Below are 15,797 nucleotides of genomic sequence, written 5' to 3' on the forward strand. Positions count from 1 at the left end.
TTTTTACGTAACTTTTTTTTATTGACTCTTTCAACCATTCTTTACAAATATCTAATATTTAATTTAATCTCTAGAGATGTGATAAAATAAAAATCTAAGATAGACATTCGCTAAGCGTTCCACATTTTTCTTCCGTTTGTGAAATAAATAAGAATAAAATTTCCTCTAAAAAGACCATTTTAAACTCTTCCGTTTTAATTAAAAAAAAAATAATGATTAAAAATGAAGATTTAACAACAAATAAAATTATAAGAAATAATAATTATATTTAGGTCCCATTTGCCGAAAGTGAGGTTTTTTTAAATCTACTGACACTATTTTTTTTCCTTCAAATTTATAAAAGATATTTATCGCTAGTTATTGTCACGATTTATTTTTAATTTTTTTTTTACGATTGATCTTTGTGATATTTTTTGTGATATTCCATTTTCCAATTATATTTTGTAATAGTTTTTATATTAATTTTTTTATTGAACCCTGAACTGTGTCACATCGTCTGTTTGAAAAAGAAAAGAGGTGCAAGAGAGAAATGTTATAAAATCAAAAGTATGTATATATACTGGAAAGTGTAGGTTTTATTTCCTCTTCAAGTTTGTGGCGCATAACACTTTCCCAGAAAAGCGCCAAAGTGTGAATAAAAGTGTCTGTTATAAAAGAGCACGAAAACAAAGAGAAGAGAAAAAGTTTTGAAGAAGAGTTGTGCAAAAATCACCCACTAAAAATCATTCATAAATTTTGTTTTTTAGATTGAAACAAAAAAAAAGATGTTAAAATGCAAGATTCCGATAAAATTGTCAAGTTTGAAGTCAAGTTGGAATATTAAAAAAAAGAAGTCGAAAGAGAGAAAGAGAAAAGAAAAAGGTTGAAAGTAAAAATTTCACTTTTTATGACGTGTGACACTGACTATATGTCTTTTAGGTGAATTTTCTTTTTTCTATCTTCTCCAACTCACTTTGGGGGCCTTCTTTTGTCTCACTCAACAGTGCATGAAAAAAATTACATCCACTCTTCTTTTTTTCATTACCATCCTTCGAAGTTGGCGGACTGAATCATTCTGAATGATATTAAATGGGCTGATATTATTTGGTCTCTCTTTGACGCAGTGTTTCTCAAAAAGGCCCCAAAACACCCAATTTCACATCTCAACGCGCTTTGTCGATTGCATCATGCAACGTGGAGAAGAGCATGAAGCAAAACTTGAAGGCGCATTTCTCGACAAGACATGGGTATTTCCTAGTTTGGTAAGAGTTAAATCAAAATACAAGACGCTTCTATGGGGGAATTACTACACAGTTATTAGAAATGTTAAAATTTCTTATCATAAAATATTGAGAAAATTTTAATCTTGGGTTTCCAATGCTAAATATGAGAAAGGTCATCAGAGTTTTCTGATAAAAAGAATTGATTTACAACTTCAAAAGACTTGAGGTTTAAGCCACATAATAGAATTAACAATTGAATGCTACTGTATCCAACTAGGGGCTATTATTAGATCAATTTTATTTATTACTTCTTCTTTCGCTTTCTCTCAATCCTGAAGCCTTAAGACAGTAGCGTGTTATTTTCTGAAGCTCTGCTACAAATAGTTTGTATTATAGGTTACAATAGTAATTAATTTTATCTCCCCTGAAGTATATTATTAAGTGAAAATGTTGTTCTTTGTACATGCAGCAAAAGAAAAGTCTTTTTGCTGTTTTAGAACAGGCAGAAAAGGTGACCTGTTGAGGAATTCTATACCACTATGGCAATATCATATGACAAATTGCGATTCTGTAGCCGTGACACTGCCATTTCCTCACGTAGCATTGTGAAAAGTCACATATTTGAGATTTCTGGCAATTCAAAAGACAATGAATTTTATTAAGCAAATCAACCAAGGCGAGATGTACATTTACAGACTATCATTAAGTAAAAAGAGATTTTATTAAAAAAAAATCAATGAATTCCATTTTCGAACTCATGCACTGAGAAAAAAAGAGGCTACGATTAACTTTTTTTCGTCATAGCTTTAACACTTTTCGGGTGTAAAAATATATCAACATTTTTTATTGTTAATTTTACACCTTTTGAGGGTAAAATCAACATGAAAAAGGGTAATTTTAACCCATAAAACTCCTAAAAAGGGTAATATTTACACCGATTTCGGATCAATATTGCAGGGTAAAATTAACATTTCCGGAATGTTATTTTGACTTTTTCGGATTTCCCTCAGTGTGTGATATGACAAAAATGCTCGATTGGCGTTGTCAAGTTTCGAACTCACATATGACAATGCCACAAAAATTACAGAATTTCCCTACTGTAGGGAAATTCTATAACACTCTTCTGACAATGTCATATGACAAATTTGGTTCGAATCTCAGGAGAGCTTTCTCGAAAATATGATCCTGTAACCGTGGCATTGTAAGAAGTTATATATTTGAGATTTTGACAATGAATTTTATTAAACAAATCAACCAACTGTATTTGCGAAATATCACGAAGAGACAAAAATCAATGAATTGCATTTTCGAACTCATGTTTTATAAAAAAAGGCTCAATTGGAATTGTCAGATTTCGAACTCACGTGTGACAATGCCACAATAATTACAGAATTCCCCTATTGGGGGAGAATTCTGAAATTCAAGACTTATTCACATGAGAAATCCACAGCTGTCTTAGATCGCTTTTTTTGAGTATTTCGTGAGCTTTTCGTACATAAAGTGTCATGTGTAACACTCACACTATCCTAGTTTTTTCAGGATAATTTTTTATCGAAGTCTTTTTAAATACTTAGAAAATTCGATCTCAGACCTATGAATATATCAGGTGATAAACTCATCATCTCAGAATTCATACTCTGTAGGGGACTTCTTTTGCACTAATGTCATAAGGGAAATTTAATTTTTTTAAGTGGCAAATTCTGAAGAACTAATCTATAATCACTGAGCTTTAATGTTAATCTGCTTCCAAATTTATTACGAAAATTTGTCATATGGACATTGTCATATTTTTACAGAATTCCCCTACTGGAAACATGTATACCGAGTGAATGAACTCTGTGCAGAGGAAGGCCTTCAAGCTTCGCACATTTTTCCCACATGTCTTATATGAATCTGACCTAATGGCAATATTTTTTTTTTTAATAGCCAGCCTTAAGTCGAACATTTCATGAAGAAATTACGTCAGATTCATTAAAGGAATATGGGAAAAACAAATGTTCAAAGCCAGAAAGTGTGCGAAGTCTGAAAGCCTTCCCCTACTCTTTCTAGCTCTCTCAATTTTTGATAAAAGAAAATTTAGAAAGGCAACTGTCCAGGTACCAACAAGGGTTCCTGTTCAACAAATCCAAATTATTCTGAAAACACCCAATTGAGCATTAACGAGGAAATGCAAAAACTGGAATGTTCAAAATTTTATTTATGGAAAAATTTTGATTACTCGATGTTTTAAATTCAATTTACTATAAGTCTGACAGTCTTCTGTTTATTTTCTCGTTAAAACTAATGCTGTAAACGTACTTTTGACTTAAAGCGAGAGACAGCTTAACGTAATTATAATCCAAATAATGATTTGACTAAATTCCCATCAGTTTCCCAGTAAGTCGTTTCTCGGCTTAAGCCGAGAGACAAATTAGTCAGAACTGATGGAAATATAATGTGAAGGGGAATTCTGTAACAGTATGACAATGTCATATGACAAATTCATGTGGTAAAATTCGGAACCAGGACCACATTAAAGTTCAGTGATCATCAAAAAATCATTACAAAGAGCTCTATGAAGCTTTAAGTAATTTATATGAATTGGATATTGGACTAGTTCTTTAGAATTTACCGCATAAAAAAATTTTAATTTACCATATGACATTGTCATGCTGTTAGAGATTTCCCCTATTGATCACTATTTTGATTATAATTACGTTAAGCATTTTCTCGGCTTAAGTCGTAAATGTGTCTAACACTGAGAGAAATCCGAAAAAGTTAAAATAACATTCCGGAAATGTTAATTTTATCCTGCAGTATTGATCCAAATTCGGTGTAAATATTACCTTTTTTAGGTGTATTTAGGGTTAAAGTTACCCTTTTTCATGTTAATTTTACCCTTAAAAAGGTGTAAAATTAACATTAAAAAATGTTGATATATTTTTACACCTAAAAAGTGTTAAAATTATGAGGAAAAAATGTTAATCGCACCCTCTTTTTTTTCTCAGTGAAGGCATAATTCTAATAAAAATAATAAAAATGAAACATACTTTGTGGAAGATGTAGGACTTCCAGCGAGATTTCCAAACGACATTTTTTAATAGGCAGCAGAGCAGCGTTATTAAAAAAAATAATATTAAGTTCAGTGAAATTTACTTTAAATTAAATTACAAAATTACTCGCGAACTAAAGGGGATGCGAACCTGAGACACTTGCACTATAGAGCAAGCGCTTCACCACTTAAACTTTACCTAAAAAAATAATAATAAGAATAAAACTTTTATTATTATTACTAAAAGTTTTTTAATCAAGCCCCTTCCTCTATTTTAAGTTTAAACCTCAAGTCAGTATTAAGTTAAAAAAGAAGAATAAATAAAAAGTATGTAAATTATCTTCACAGGGGTCAACCCTAAAATTATGAACAAAAAAGTATAATTAGTTAGACTGATCTTTTGAGAAACACTGTGCACATTATGAATAATTTTATATGCAATCCGAAGCATTGGGCTCTTTGAGCATCTCTTGGGAACTAATCTAAATGATTAAAAGAAATTGCACTTGACGAAATACTGAAGAAATTTTGCCTACAAAAGAAAACGTTTCATCAATTTGAGTGGCATCTCTCTTCTGCCCGGATTGTCTTTTGTCGGGGAATCTGAAAGGGAATAATGGCTTATTGGGAGAGCAACCTGATCAGTCGAAATGCTACTTCGGCACACGATCATAGAGTCTCCGATGCATATGATCAACACTCTTGAGGTAGTAGGTGCCAGGAAAGAGTCCATCAATCGGTCCTGAAGGTTCCAATGGTGCCTTGTGATTGTTGTGCTCACGAATCTCCAAGATTTCAGAAAACTCCTTGGGTGCTACCTTCTGACGTCTCTCCAGCGTGGGCATAATATGCATCAATTTGTCCAGCATTTGCTGAAGCTGATCCACATCCTTTGTCACCGTGATCGAGTACATACTGGATGCGAGTCCGGAGCCATAAGAAAAGAGTGCCACCTTCTTACCAACCAGATTCTTGGCTGATTCAGAGATGAGATATGATATGAGGCCAGTATAGAGCGAGGGAGTGTACATGTTTCCCACCTGCGGAGTTAAGAGAAAACCACGGAAAATTGGTTACATGCGGAGAATGGTGAGATTGAAAAGGAAATAGCCTTAGGGGAATTTTGGAGACTGATCTTAAGATAAACACTGCCACTGTTTCAAGATTCTATTTATATCGCATTATTTAATGGAAATTTTTTTCTATATTATTATCATTATAAAATTCTGGGAAAAATTACAATGATAATGTAATGCCTTTATTTGTGTTCAATTTCAAAAATATAATGATTAGATAGAATATGATTAGTCATAAAATTGTTTTCTTTTTAAATTCTTTGAACTCTTAATGGAATTAGGGTAAGTGTGTCAAATTCCGGCCAGCTTGCAATTTCGGCCACCTTTTTTGTTCCTCAAATTTCCATGAATTTTTAGTTTTTACATACTCTAGAGATTATACAATGAAAAAGAATAACAAAAAATGTAGCTACGACAAACGAGATGACGTGAAAAAGATGTTGGAAGTATTCCCGAAGAGCAAGCAACATGAGAATGAAGGTGGCCGAAATAGGGCACCAAAGCTATGTCTATATTTTTATTTATTTTAAAATGTATTAAGAATGATTTTAGAGTAAAAAAAGACGGTAAACTCTTTACAAGGTTCCAAGCAACACTCTTACAAAAGAAAGAATAAAAAAAATCAATTTGCATTTAAAATATTACATTTCAATCTTGAGACTTTGACGTTTGCATGCAACTATGCCGAAATTTGACACACTTACCCTAACCCAGAAGAATGTTCATATTTTGGAATTCCTTACAGATTAAAAGATGATTTTTTCTTGAAAATTTAGAATTTAAATCATGATAGAGGACGAAGGAATTTTAACGGGATGTCAAACATCCCGTCTGCTTTATTTCTAGCGAAAACTTTGCATGATTTTCTATGAAGCGAGAAAAGAACAAAACGGTGATGGAAAAGTGTCTCAGATTTGCAGAATTTTCGAATTCACAATAAACTCGGAAAGCAAATCGAAAAGGAAATCGAAAAGCAAATTGGTTGAGAAATAGGCCCTCTAAAGTGGTTGAACTTTGACCTTCGAAAATTCGATTTTGAAATGTGTTCCGATCATGGATATCTAGATGTCATAGACATACAGAAAATTAAAAAATTCTTAAACCGAAATACTCAGGAATTTATTTTCAAATCCGTTCCAGTGAATGCCACAATACCCCAATTCTCAATTTTTGATCATTTTTCATTTTTCAGCTAACGCTGAACTTAAGCTCCCGATCTCTTAGCGCGAAAGTTGTAGGGGTTCTAACCCCATTTCAATTGCTCAGAGATTCTAAACTTAAACGCATCGGGGGTTCATGTCTAATTTAAATTCCTGAGGGTTTTTTATATGCATAAATTTAGAATCAAAATTATTTATCATTATGTAGTCTGTGGACGAAATATTCATCTTGACTACCTCCAAAACATATTCGAAAATGAAAAAAAAAATCTGAAAGCACTTCTCGAAATAAACTAAGAAACATGGTTTTGGATGGCAATAAGAAAAACACCATCTATCGAGAGTCTTCTAAAGATAATGTTCATTTATTGGCGAGATAGGGGGGTAAGTGTGGCTTACCGAAAATAACAAGTGAATAACAGAGAGCAGTTAAACGTATCTTTTACCTCTACCAGGCTATTTTTTCTAAGGAATTGAAGGATTAACAGTAAAGGTAACTAAATTTCGAAAGTCAATTGCGTCAGAAATAAATTATCCAAAATCGCTCACTTTACGTATGATGTGTAAACAAAATAAACAAAATGATTAACGAAAAAAAATAATAATAATGCAAGTCTAAGCATATAACATTACTAATAATTAAAAAAAATTCCCATTGGTAAATTTTGTTGCAAAAAGTTGATTAGAAACCTCTCATACTTTATTTTTCAAGATCTATAAAAAAAATAAGATTTAACAAAACATTGAGAAGAAACTTGTTTGCATAACGACGGAATTATATTTTTTTTCGAAAATAAAAATTAGACGAGTATAAAAAAAATAAATCAAATAATTTCAAAATTGAAAACAATAAAATAATAAGTAGAGGGAAGTGGGGCACCTTTGAAATTGGGATTTTTCATCTATTCTTAAATAAAATTGAGCCTTATCGTGATATAATTTAGGTGCACAAACAGATTGAGAAGCTAAATTACATTATGATATGGCTCAGTTCCATTTAAACATAAGAGAAAAATCCCAATTTCAAAGGTGCCCCACTTCCCCCTACAAAATTAATTTAAAATAAATAAATAAATATAATAATTTTTGTTTTTTTAAACATTTTAGATATTTCAGTGAGAGTATATAAATGAAATCTAGATCTAGTAGATCTAGTCATTTAGCTTGGTCTTATGGACAATTTTGAATAAGTACATATTAACAAATTTGATTATGCATTGGGCATTAGGGATAATTGTGGTACCTTGGGACAACGCGATGCAAGCTTCGAATAATTCAACTTATTTAATGAATTTGATCCATGGCAATATAAATTTTAATAGCTAGAGTAAGATGGGGTAATCCAGAATCACGTATATATTTTGAAATTTTAAGATTTTCTCACTGTTTCAGAAGATCAAAGAGAAAAAGGAAACCACGAAAAAGTACAATACTTCATATTTGAAAGTATTTCTGCGTCCTTTTTTATCTTTTGCTATGTAAAACCGTTAGGAAATTTCAAAGTTCCAAATTACACATGGTTCCAAATTACCCCATCTTACCCTAGTTCTGTACTTCCCATTTTCTGAAAAAAATTATAGGTTAAATTCATTAGAAACATAGAAAATATTAAGTTATCCGAAGGTGCCGTACTGCCGTCTATAGTTTTTTTTTAGCTGTTTAATAATTTTCAATATTTTGTTTAATAAAGTTAAAGTTAAAGTCGTCTTTTTGAAGGTGATTTCATGATATCACTCATAAAAAATCCTTCATACTTTGGGACAAGTCGTTTTTACAGTCTTTTCTTTTAATAAATTTGATATCACCAAAAGAGTTTCGTAAAATAGAGATAAGATGGTAATCCGACAGAGCAATGCCAGATCTGTCAGGTAGGTGTGTAAAATTTCAGAGTTTGTGGCTGGTCACCAAAAAAGTGTGAGCCCAGCCGTTTTCCTGATTAAGCACAACCCTCTTCCTGGCCAATTGTGGCTGCTTCTAAGTAAATGTATTTCCCCAAACGGTCTTGTTGTTCAAGGAAGTACCCGTCGGTAGATGATTCTCTTCGAATCCCTCCAAAAACGTAACAAAACCCTCCTTGATTTGGCTTGATTTTCTTTTTTGATAAATTACACAAAAATTATTGAAGTAAACTTGTTTTGTATTTATTTTAGAATTATTGTATTGCCACGGATTTTCATTCTAATCTAAAAGAAACGATTTTGGTAAAAAATTTAAAAAAAAAAACTAAATTTAAATTATTCAATATAGTGTTCAAAGCTTAGTAATAATTTAAAATTCACCATTGCGTTAATTACTCTGTTTTAATTAATTAATTAATTAAGATTGATGCTAAGTAATTTTTAAAGCTGATAATTTTTTTTTCATTAAAATACTGACTAAAATTAAATTTTATTCGCTTTGTTTTCCCACTTCTTATTGATAATATCTATAGATTAACTCTTTCGCGTCTTTAGGGTAATGTCATGACTCGGGGAAAAAAGTTTTTTTTGGGTATTTACATTAATTGAAATCTATCTGTTCGTGCACGACATCATAATAGAAGGATGTAAGATTCTTGGCTCATTTTCTCAAGACTCCAGTTAGATTTCAATTAATGTAAATAGCCAAAAAGAAACTTTTTTCCCCGGGTCATATATGACCCTAAAGACGCGAAAGAGTTAAATTCATAATGGTCATTAACAATATTTTACGAATGATTTAATTTGTAAACTTACGGTTTATGACACTATGTAAATAAGCAAGATAAATTTTACAAGATCTCTTTATTTTTCGATAAAACATGATACGCGTATGTATGCAAACAAATAAAAATCTATATTACTCACAGTCGTATATTACTCACAGTCGTATATTACTCACAGTCGTATATTACTCACATATATATTACTCACAGTCGTAATCGTACAAGGTACAACAACTTTTTATTGTTATCACATATTCCGAAGTTCACACTAAGAAATGATAATTTTTTTCCGTGTTACTCAAGCTTGTCAAACGAAAACAAGACAATTTAAATTTATAATATTGTACCTACCAAGAAATTATTAAAAGTATTTTTACTAAAAAAAAATCTACAGAGTTAAATTTATTTAAGACGTATTTAATTTTGTTTATGACGTAAATTACCATAAATTTTTTATAAGTATACTTTTTTTTATAATTAACACGCAATGTTAGTTTTATTTTTAATGTAAGAAGAATAAAAAATTTAATTACCTGACTGGCAATGTGAAGGGACTTGGCAGTCTTGGCCTTGAATGCTTCATCGTAGTAGGTCATGAAGGCCTTTTCCACATCCTTATCGAAATAAGTATCCTCCAAAGCCAGTTGCTCGAATTTTTCGAATCCCGGAAACCTGGCAGGTCTCTTCGATGGAGGCATCATGAAATAGTCATTGACGCCGATTCTGGCCAAGGATTTCTGCACCAATTTGCAAAAAGGCGTGTGGAAGACCACGGCATCGAAAGCATCCAAGCCAACAGAGTCAGCAGCTGGTGCTTGAGCCCTGGCTTTCTCACAATACAGCTGATAGCAATTATCCAGGGCATTGAGGTAGCACTGGATTGAGAGTTTCCCATCCACAGTGGGATACTCTGAAGAGAGATCCGGCTTGTAGAAATCATACGCGTGCTTCATATAAGTAGCCCTGAGACCCCTGTCCATCACCAAGGGGGCGTTTGGGCCCACTAGCATGGCTACAGCACCAGCTCCCCCTGTCGGTCTAGCCGGGCCCTTAGCATACACCGCTATATCCCCACAAACTACGAGGGCTAGGCGTCCATTCCAGCTGCTGGATTCGACCCAATTGACAGCATTGAACAAGGCAGCGGTGCCTCCATAGCAGGCATTTGTGGTATCAAGTCCTTCGAGATCCGTGACACCATGAGGCGTAAATAGTTGCATGAGTACCGACTTGACACTCTTGGACTTGTCGATGATGGTCTCAGTGCCAACTTCTAGCCTTCCAATCCTCGATGGAGGAATTTGGTGGCGTTCCATAAGATTACTGACCGCTGTCATACATAGGGAATTAATGTCCTCGCGATCCGTACAGAAGCCCATTTTCTTCTGCCCTAATCCCACCTAGAAACGCGCGATTGTTTATTACGTCGTTTACCAATATTAATTTTATTGAATTTCCATTTACAGTGCCGACCAATAAAATTGAAACACTATTTCGGAAAGTTGAACTATATTGGATTAATAATCAATAAATTATTATCAAAAGTCTAGCCAAATTTGATGTGCCCTTGAATTAATTGCAGACCGCTAATTTGACTTTAATTAAACTATAACATGAAATAATAAAAAAAATTACAACTGTTATCAAGTACAAAGAACAAATAAAATGCAATTGAGGTATGAATATAAAATTACAAAATAATTTAACAATATTTTTTTTTATCACAAATTGATATTTATGATGACGAAAATATCAATTTGTGCCTTTTATCGATAGATTTATGGTTATGAGAATCAGATTGCTGTAATTCAATTATATTTGCTCGATTGAAACATTGTATAAAAATAATTTGCTGATCAATTGTACCATTGCATCAAAGACAAAGATTGTGCTTAGAAACTTACAATATATTTAGAAGTAGATTAAACAAACTTTTCGCAGGAAAATTCGAGTTACTTTCTTAAAATTCTCACGTAATTTTGATACTTATGGATCAGGCACACCTTTTAGAGCAGGAAAATTTCATGTAATCGAAATCAACATCTCTACCTTTTTGAAACGTTTTGCATATGTCTATCAAACTGTTTTACACATTTCTTCTTTTTTTTAACGTCACACCAAATTCGATTTAGCTCCAATCTAATTTTAAATATTAAAGAGTGAGATAGACGTTTGAAAAAGAGAGGGATACTAATTTTGGTTTCATAAAATTTTTCTGATGTAAAAGGTGTGCCAGAGCCATTATGACTCCGGCACACTTTTTAGATCAGGAAAATTTCATAAACCTTAAATTCAGATCCCTTTATTTCCTAAAAGTTTTGCATATGTCTATCCTACTCTTTCGCACTCTTCTTCTTCTTATGAACATCACACCAAATTAAATATAGGTAGTTCAGTCTAATTTTGAGTCCGAAAGACTAGGAGAGACTTATGTAAAAATTTTGTGAAAGAAAAAGGACACGAATTTTGATTTCATGATATTTTACCGACCTAAAAGGAGTGCCGGAAGCATTAGTATTTCTTTTTTTTTTGCAAATTAACATTGTTTTATTTTCTTACAACCAACAAAAAAAACCAAGATTTTGGGTTCTTTTTTGCATACAAGAAAACAATCATTGATAATTTTTTTATTCAATTATACAATATTTTATTACTTTGGATCATTAGACTTGTAAGAAGTCTTACGCTCTTGCGACTCTACCGCTTTAGTATCGCCGCATTGAACTCGTGTAAGGTCAAATTGTTGTTTTTTTTTTATTACAGCTAAATTTTGCTTTAACAGAAATTAAAAAAATTATTATCTCATATTCAATAAACTTCAGGACATATCAGTAAAAATACAGAAAAGACAGAGATCTTCATGTTTTAAGATAAAATTCTAATTATAATTATGTCAAAGCTTACTCTATTTCGTTGCCGAACATTAAAAAACAGCTTTTTGTCAAAGCATTTTAAGAAAAAAAAAAAGTTATTTAGCTTCTTAATATGCTTTAAACAAAAATCGAGAAAAACAGTGATGATTGCTATTAAAATTGTCATTAAAATAATTACGTAAAACCTGATCTTCAACGTGCTTATGAGAAAAATAACATCATACCGCTTGTGATTAAGTATATAAGCCACACAGTTCAAATTTTACTTTTGTTTAGTGGCCTATCGAAAAATACTTTTATCTGACCTAAATTTTCTTGTTTCATATTTGTCGTTGCTGATGTACCTTTGTAGATTTTATAACGCTTTAAATAATGTTGTATAAAGTTTAGAAAAATGTTTTTATTTGTCTGAAAGTTAAAAATTGACATAAATCAGTTTTTAAATTAAAGAAAAATACTATTGATCTTTACCTTTCAAGTTGAAAAATTCAAAATAGAGAAAGAACCGCTCAAATGTATATTAAATGGTTTTTAAATAAGAGCAGTAAAGGTAGATTTAAAAAACTAAGGCTAGTTAAATTACTTAAAAAAAAAAACCTCACACTAAATTTTAGTTTTTAGAGGTCCTGACAATATTCGAACGCTAATTCAGTCGTTTGGAAAACAGAAATGTATGCCATTTCGAGCCCCATTCTGGGTGAGATGTTAAAGTGTATATATGATCAATTAATCATATCAGAAGATCTCGAAAGATCAGCCTTTTAATTTTTTCTCGCTCTAAAGTTACAAAAAATAAAAAAAAATAAATAAATAAAAATAAAACGTTTTAGGTACAATTTTAACCTTTGGCATAGGGTAAAGTGGTACAAGTTGGACAATGGTACAATTTGGACAGGGCTTTTTGTCTTGATAAATTTATTACTTCATTTTTATTTGTATATTTTTAATGCTTTAGTTTTATAATTTGGTTCCTTGTGCTTAAAAACAAATTTTGTACTGTAATTATCAAGAAAAAAGCCATGTCCAACTTGTACCGGCGAATTGTCCAACTTGTAATACTAATTCCAAATTATAACACTTTACCCTATAGGAAAATTATCTAAAGAAGAATTGGTCGGTTATTTATTTTAAGGAACTCAGAGTGCTTGGAAACACTCACAAATGCATAATTTTTGGAAAATGAATTGGTTAAAATTAATATCTCCTGTAGGAAAATATTAAAAAAAAACAGTTCATATTTAAAGTAATTAATATTTTTTTTTATTTTCCTTATTTACTTAAGTTCCTTAAAATTTTAGATGTTCATGAAGGCGATAAAGGCTATTTATATTAAAAATTCGAAATCAAGTTTTTCTTTTTTTGAAAGATTTTAAATATTTCGATTTGTAACATTTTGCGTCAGTCTTCTTACGTTTTCTTATTTGAGTTATAATAAGAAGCTTTTAAGTGACATTAGAATTTTTCTAACCCAATTAATTTTCATATTTTGCGTTCACAATTTTTTTCTAGTATATTGGATAAGTTCATATATTCTGTCAGTAGAAGAGGTCGAAAGTTTGGAGTGGTATATCTCAGCTCCTGATGAACATAATTGGATGAGTGAACTATTGTTGGAAAGCTTGGTTCATTAGCTTTCAGAATCTGGTATATGTAATTGGCTATGGGTAAATCATGGTCATCCAGAACCATTTATATCGAAGAAGACACTTTTTGCAGCGTCTTTTTTAACCATCCACTGCTGGGACCAGGAGTGACCCACGATTATCGCACAAGGACTATTTGTTAGAGGAACTCAAAATGTATAATTTGTGGAAGAAACTTTTTTTTTGGACATCTTACTTTTTTCTATTCATCGACTTTTGCAAGAATTTTGAAGTGTTAAACGCAAGGAAAAAATTACTGAAATCCTAAAAGAGTGGTTTCTGGAGGGGAAGGATAGACGTGGGGATAAAATTGATGTGATATTTGGATTCCTTGGATCAACTTATGGGGGAGTACTTAGAACATTCCAAGTCGATATCTTCATTAGTTTGTCCAGAAAATGAGATAGAAGGATTTCTGTCATTTTTTTCTATGCGTGTAAAATGTTAAAATTCTTGCAAAAGTCGATGAATTAAAAGAAGTAAGATGTCCAAAAAAAAGTTTCTTCCACAAATTATACCTTTTGAGTTCCTCTAACAAATAGTCCTTGTGCGATAATCGTGGGTCACTCCTGGTCCCAGCAGTGGATGGTCAAAAAAGACGCTGCAAAAAGTGTCTTCTTCGACATAAATGGTTCTGGATGACCATGATTTACCCATGGCCAATTACATATACCAGATTCTGAAAGCTAATGAACCAAGCTTTCCAACAATAGTTCACTCATCCAATTATGTTCATCAGGAGCTGAGATATACCACTCCAAACTTTTTACCTCTTCTACTGACAGAATATATGAACTCATCTAATATATCCAAAAATTTTATTTTAATCCTATTTTTTTTTGTTTCCATAATAATTTTTATTTATTAATCTGTGCAAGTTCCATGATAATTAACTAAACAATTCACATATTAATAAATGAGATGAAAAAAATCAAATGCAAAAAAAAACTGTAAAGTGATTGAGTTATGAATTAAATTTTAAGTTTAAAAAATTGAATACGAGTCGCAAAATATGACTTATTAATATTGGTCAAAATATAAATTACTTTCTATTTGAACTTGAAGAGTTTCATCTTGGAAGAGAAATACAATTTATTTTGTTACTGAATAAGTTAAAATTATTAAGTTTATCGGGTTTTCATATTCAGTATTGTAACAATAATCCAATTACTCACTATTTCACTGTGAGAGGATTTTTTAAAATTAATTTTTATTGTTATTGGAAATTGTAATTGAAGAAAGGTTTTCAAGATACATTATTCATAATGAAAAACTAGTTTCTGGGCTTATTTTTCGTAGAATATAAAAATATTTTAATTTTTTAATATTCACGAACATTCAACAGAATTAGGCGAATTAGAATATATATTTAAAACGTGTTTCAATTTTTGTGATCGTCACTGTAACTCTTGTAAGGGACACGTGGGAATGAGTCACCCTTTGTCTCTAGTTAACTCTTTCTTTGGGTTTCATCAGATTGATCATTTTATTTTGGATTTTACTAAAAAAAAAATAGAGGAATAGGGTCAATACCGTGTATTTTCCAGTGGAAGCTCCATCGAAGGCCTCCAGTTCGGTCTGGTCCACGTAAAAAGAGGGAAAAAAGAGCTCAATGGCCAGAATGCCTACATTCTCCGGCCAGGCCATGTCTGGGTCAGTGAGTGTCAGCTGTTGGAAATCTCTCGGGCAGCTCAGCAAATAAGCATGGGAAGTGGCTCTTCCACAAGACACTTTCTCTTTCCTCTGACTCTCACTCAAACTTTCTCCTTGGTGCTTCCTTCGTATGCACTCCTGGACCACACACCCGGACACTCACGGTCAGTAATGACAGATAGCACAAATGGATGAGAACTCGATCGCGCCCCAAAAGAGCCCCCTTTTTTGGAGGAGGTTATGTCACACTTTGTAAAGCACAAACGGCTGATGCACTCGCGGATCTCTGCGAGGTGGATTCTTCACTCAAACACGGAGAATCTGAGACTGACATTTGCAGCGGCAGCAACGTTGGACACTCATCAAAAATTACTTTTCTTTTTCACGAAAAGAAAAACACTCCCGGATGGAGGGGGAAGCTCGCGATTGGGGAAATCGTACAAAATTCGATGAAATGTTATCCAAATTTTCAATTT

At 32.1% G+C, this 15,797-nt stretch overlaps 1 protein-coding gene across 3 annotated transcripts; it reads right to left on the reverse strand.

Annotated features, from left to right (window-relative positions):
• Nucleotides 1–15,765, reverse strand: LOC129801654 (hydroxymethylglutaryl-CoA synthase 1). Of its 3 annotated transcripts, none has more exons than XM_055846908.1 (4): nucleotides 15,202–15,765; nucleotides 9,686–10,552; nucleotides 4,871–5,273; nucleotides 1–496 (listed from the first exon to the last, which is right to left on the reverse strand). In XM_055846908.1, exons 1-3 carry the CDS (start codon nucleotides 15,313–15,315, stop codon nucleotides 4,887–4,889), a joined length of 1,368 nt encoding a protein of 455 aa, XP_055702883.1. In that variant the 5' UTR covers nucleotides 15,316–15,765; the 3' UTR covers nucleotides 1–496; nucleotides 4,871–4,886. The 3 variants fall into 3 exon arrangements, with proteins under 3 accessions (XP_055702883.1, XP_055702882.1, XP_055702881.1); XM_055846907.1 differs by having other exon boundaries at nucleotides 1–1,054; XM_055846906.1 differs by lacking the exon at nucleotides 1–496 and having other exon boundaries at nucleotides 4,460–5,273.
• Between the last annotated feature and the right edge of the window lie 32 nt (nucleotides 15,766–15,797).

This window comes from Phlebotomus papatasi, chromosome 2 (genome assembly GCF_024763615.1).
Source record: "Phlebotomus papatasi isolate M1 chromosome 2, Ppap_2.1, whole genome shotgun sequence".
Taxonomy (NCBI): domain Eukaryota; kingdom Metazoa; phylum Arthropoda; class Insecta; order Diptera; family Psychodidae; genus Phlebotomus; species Phlebotomus papatasi.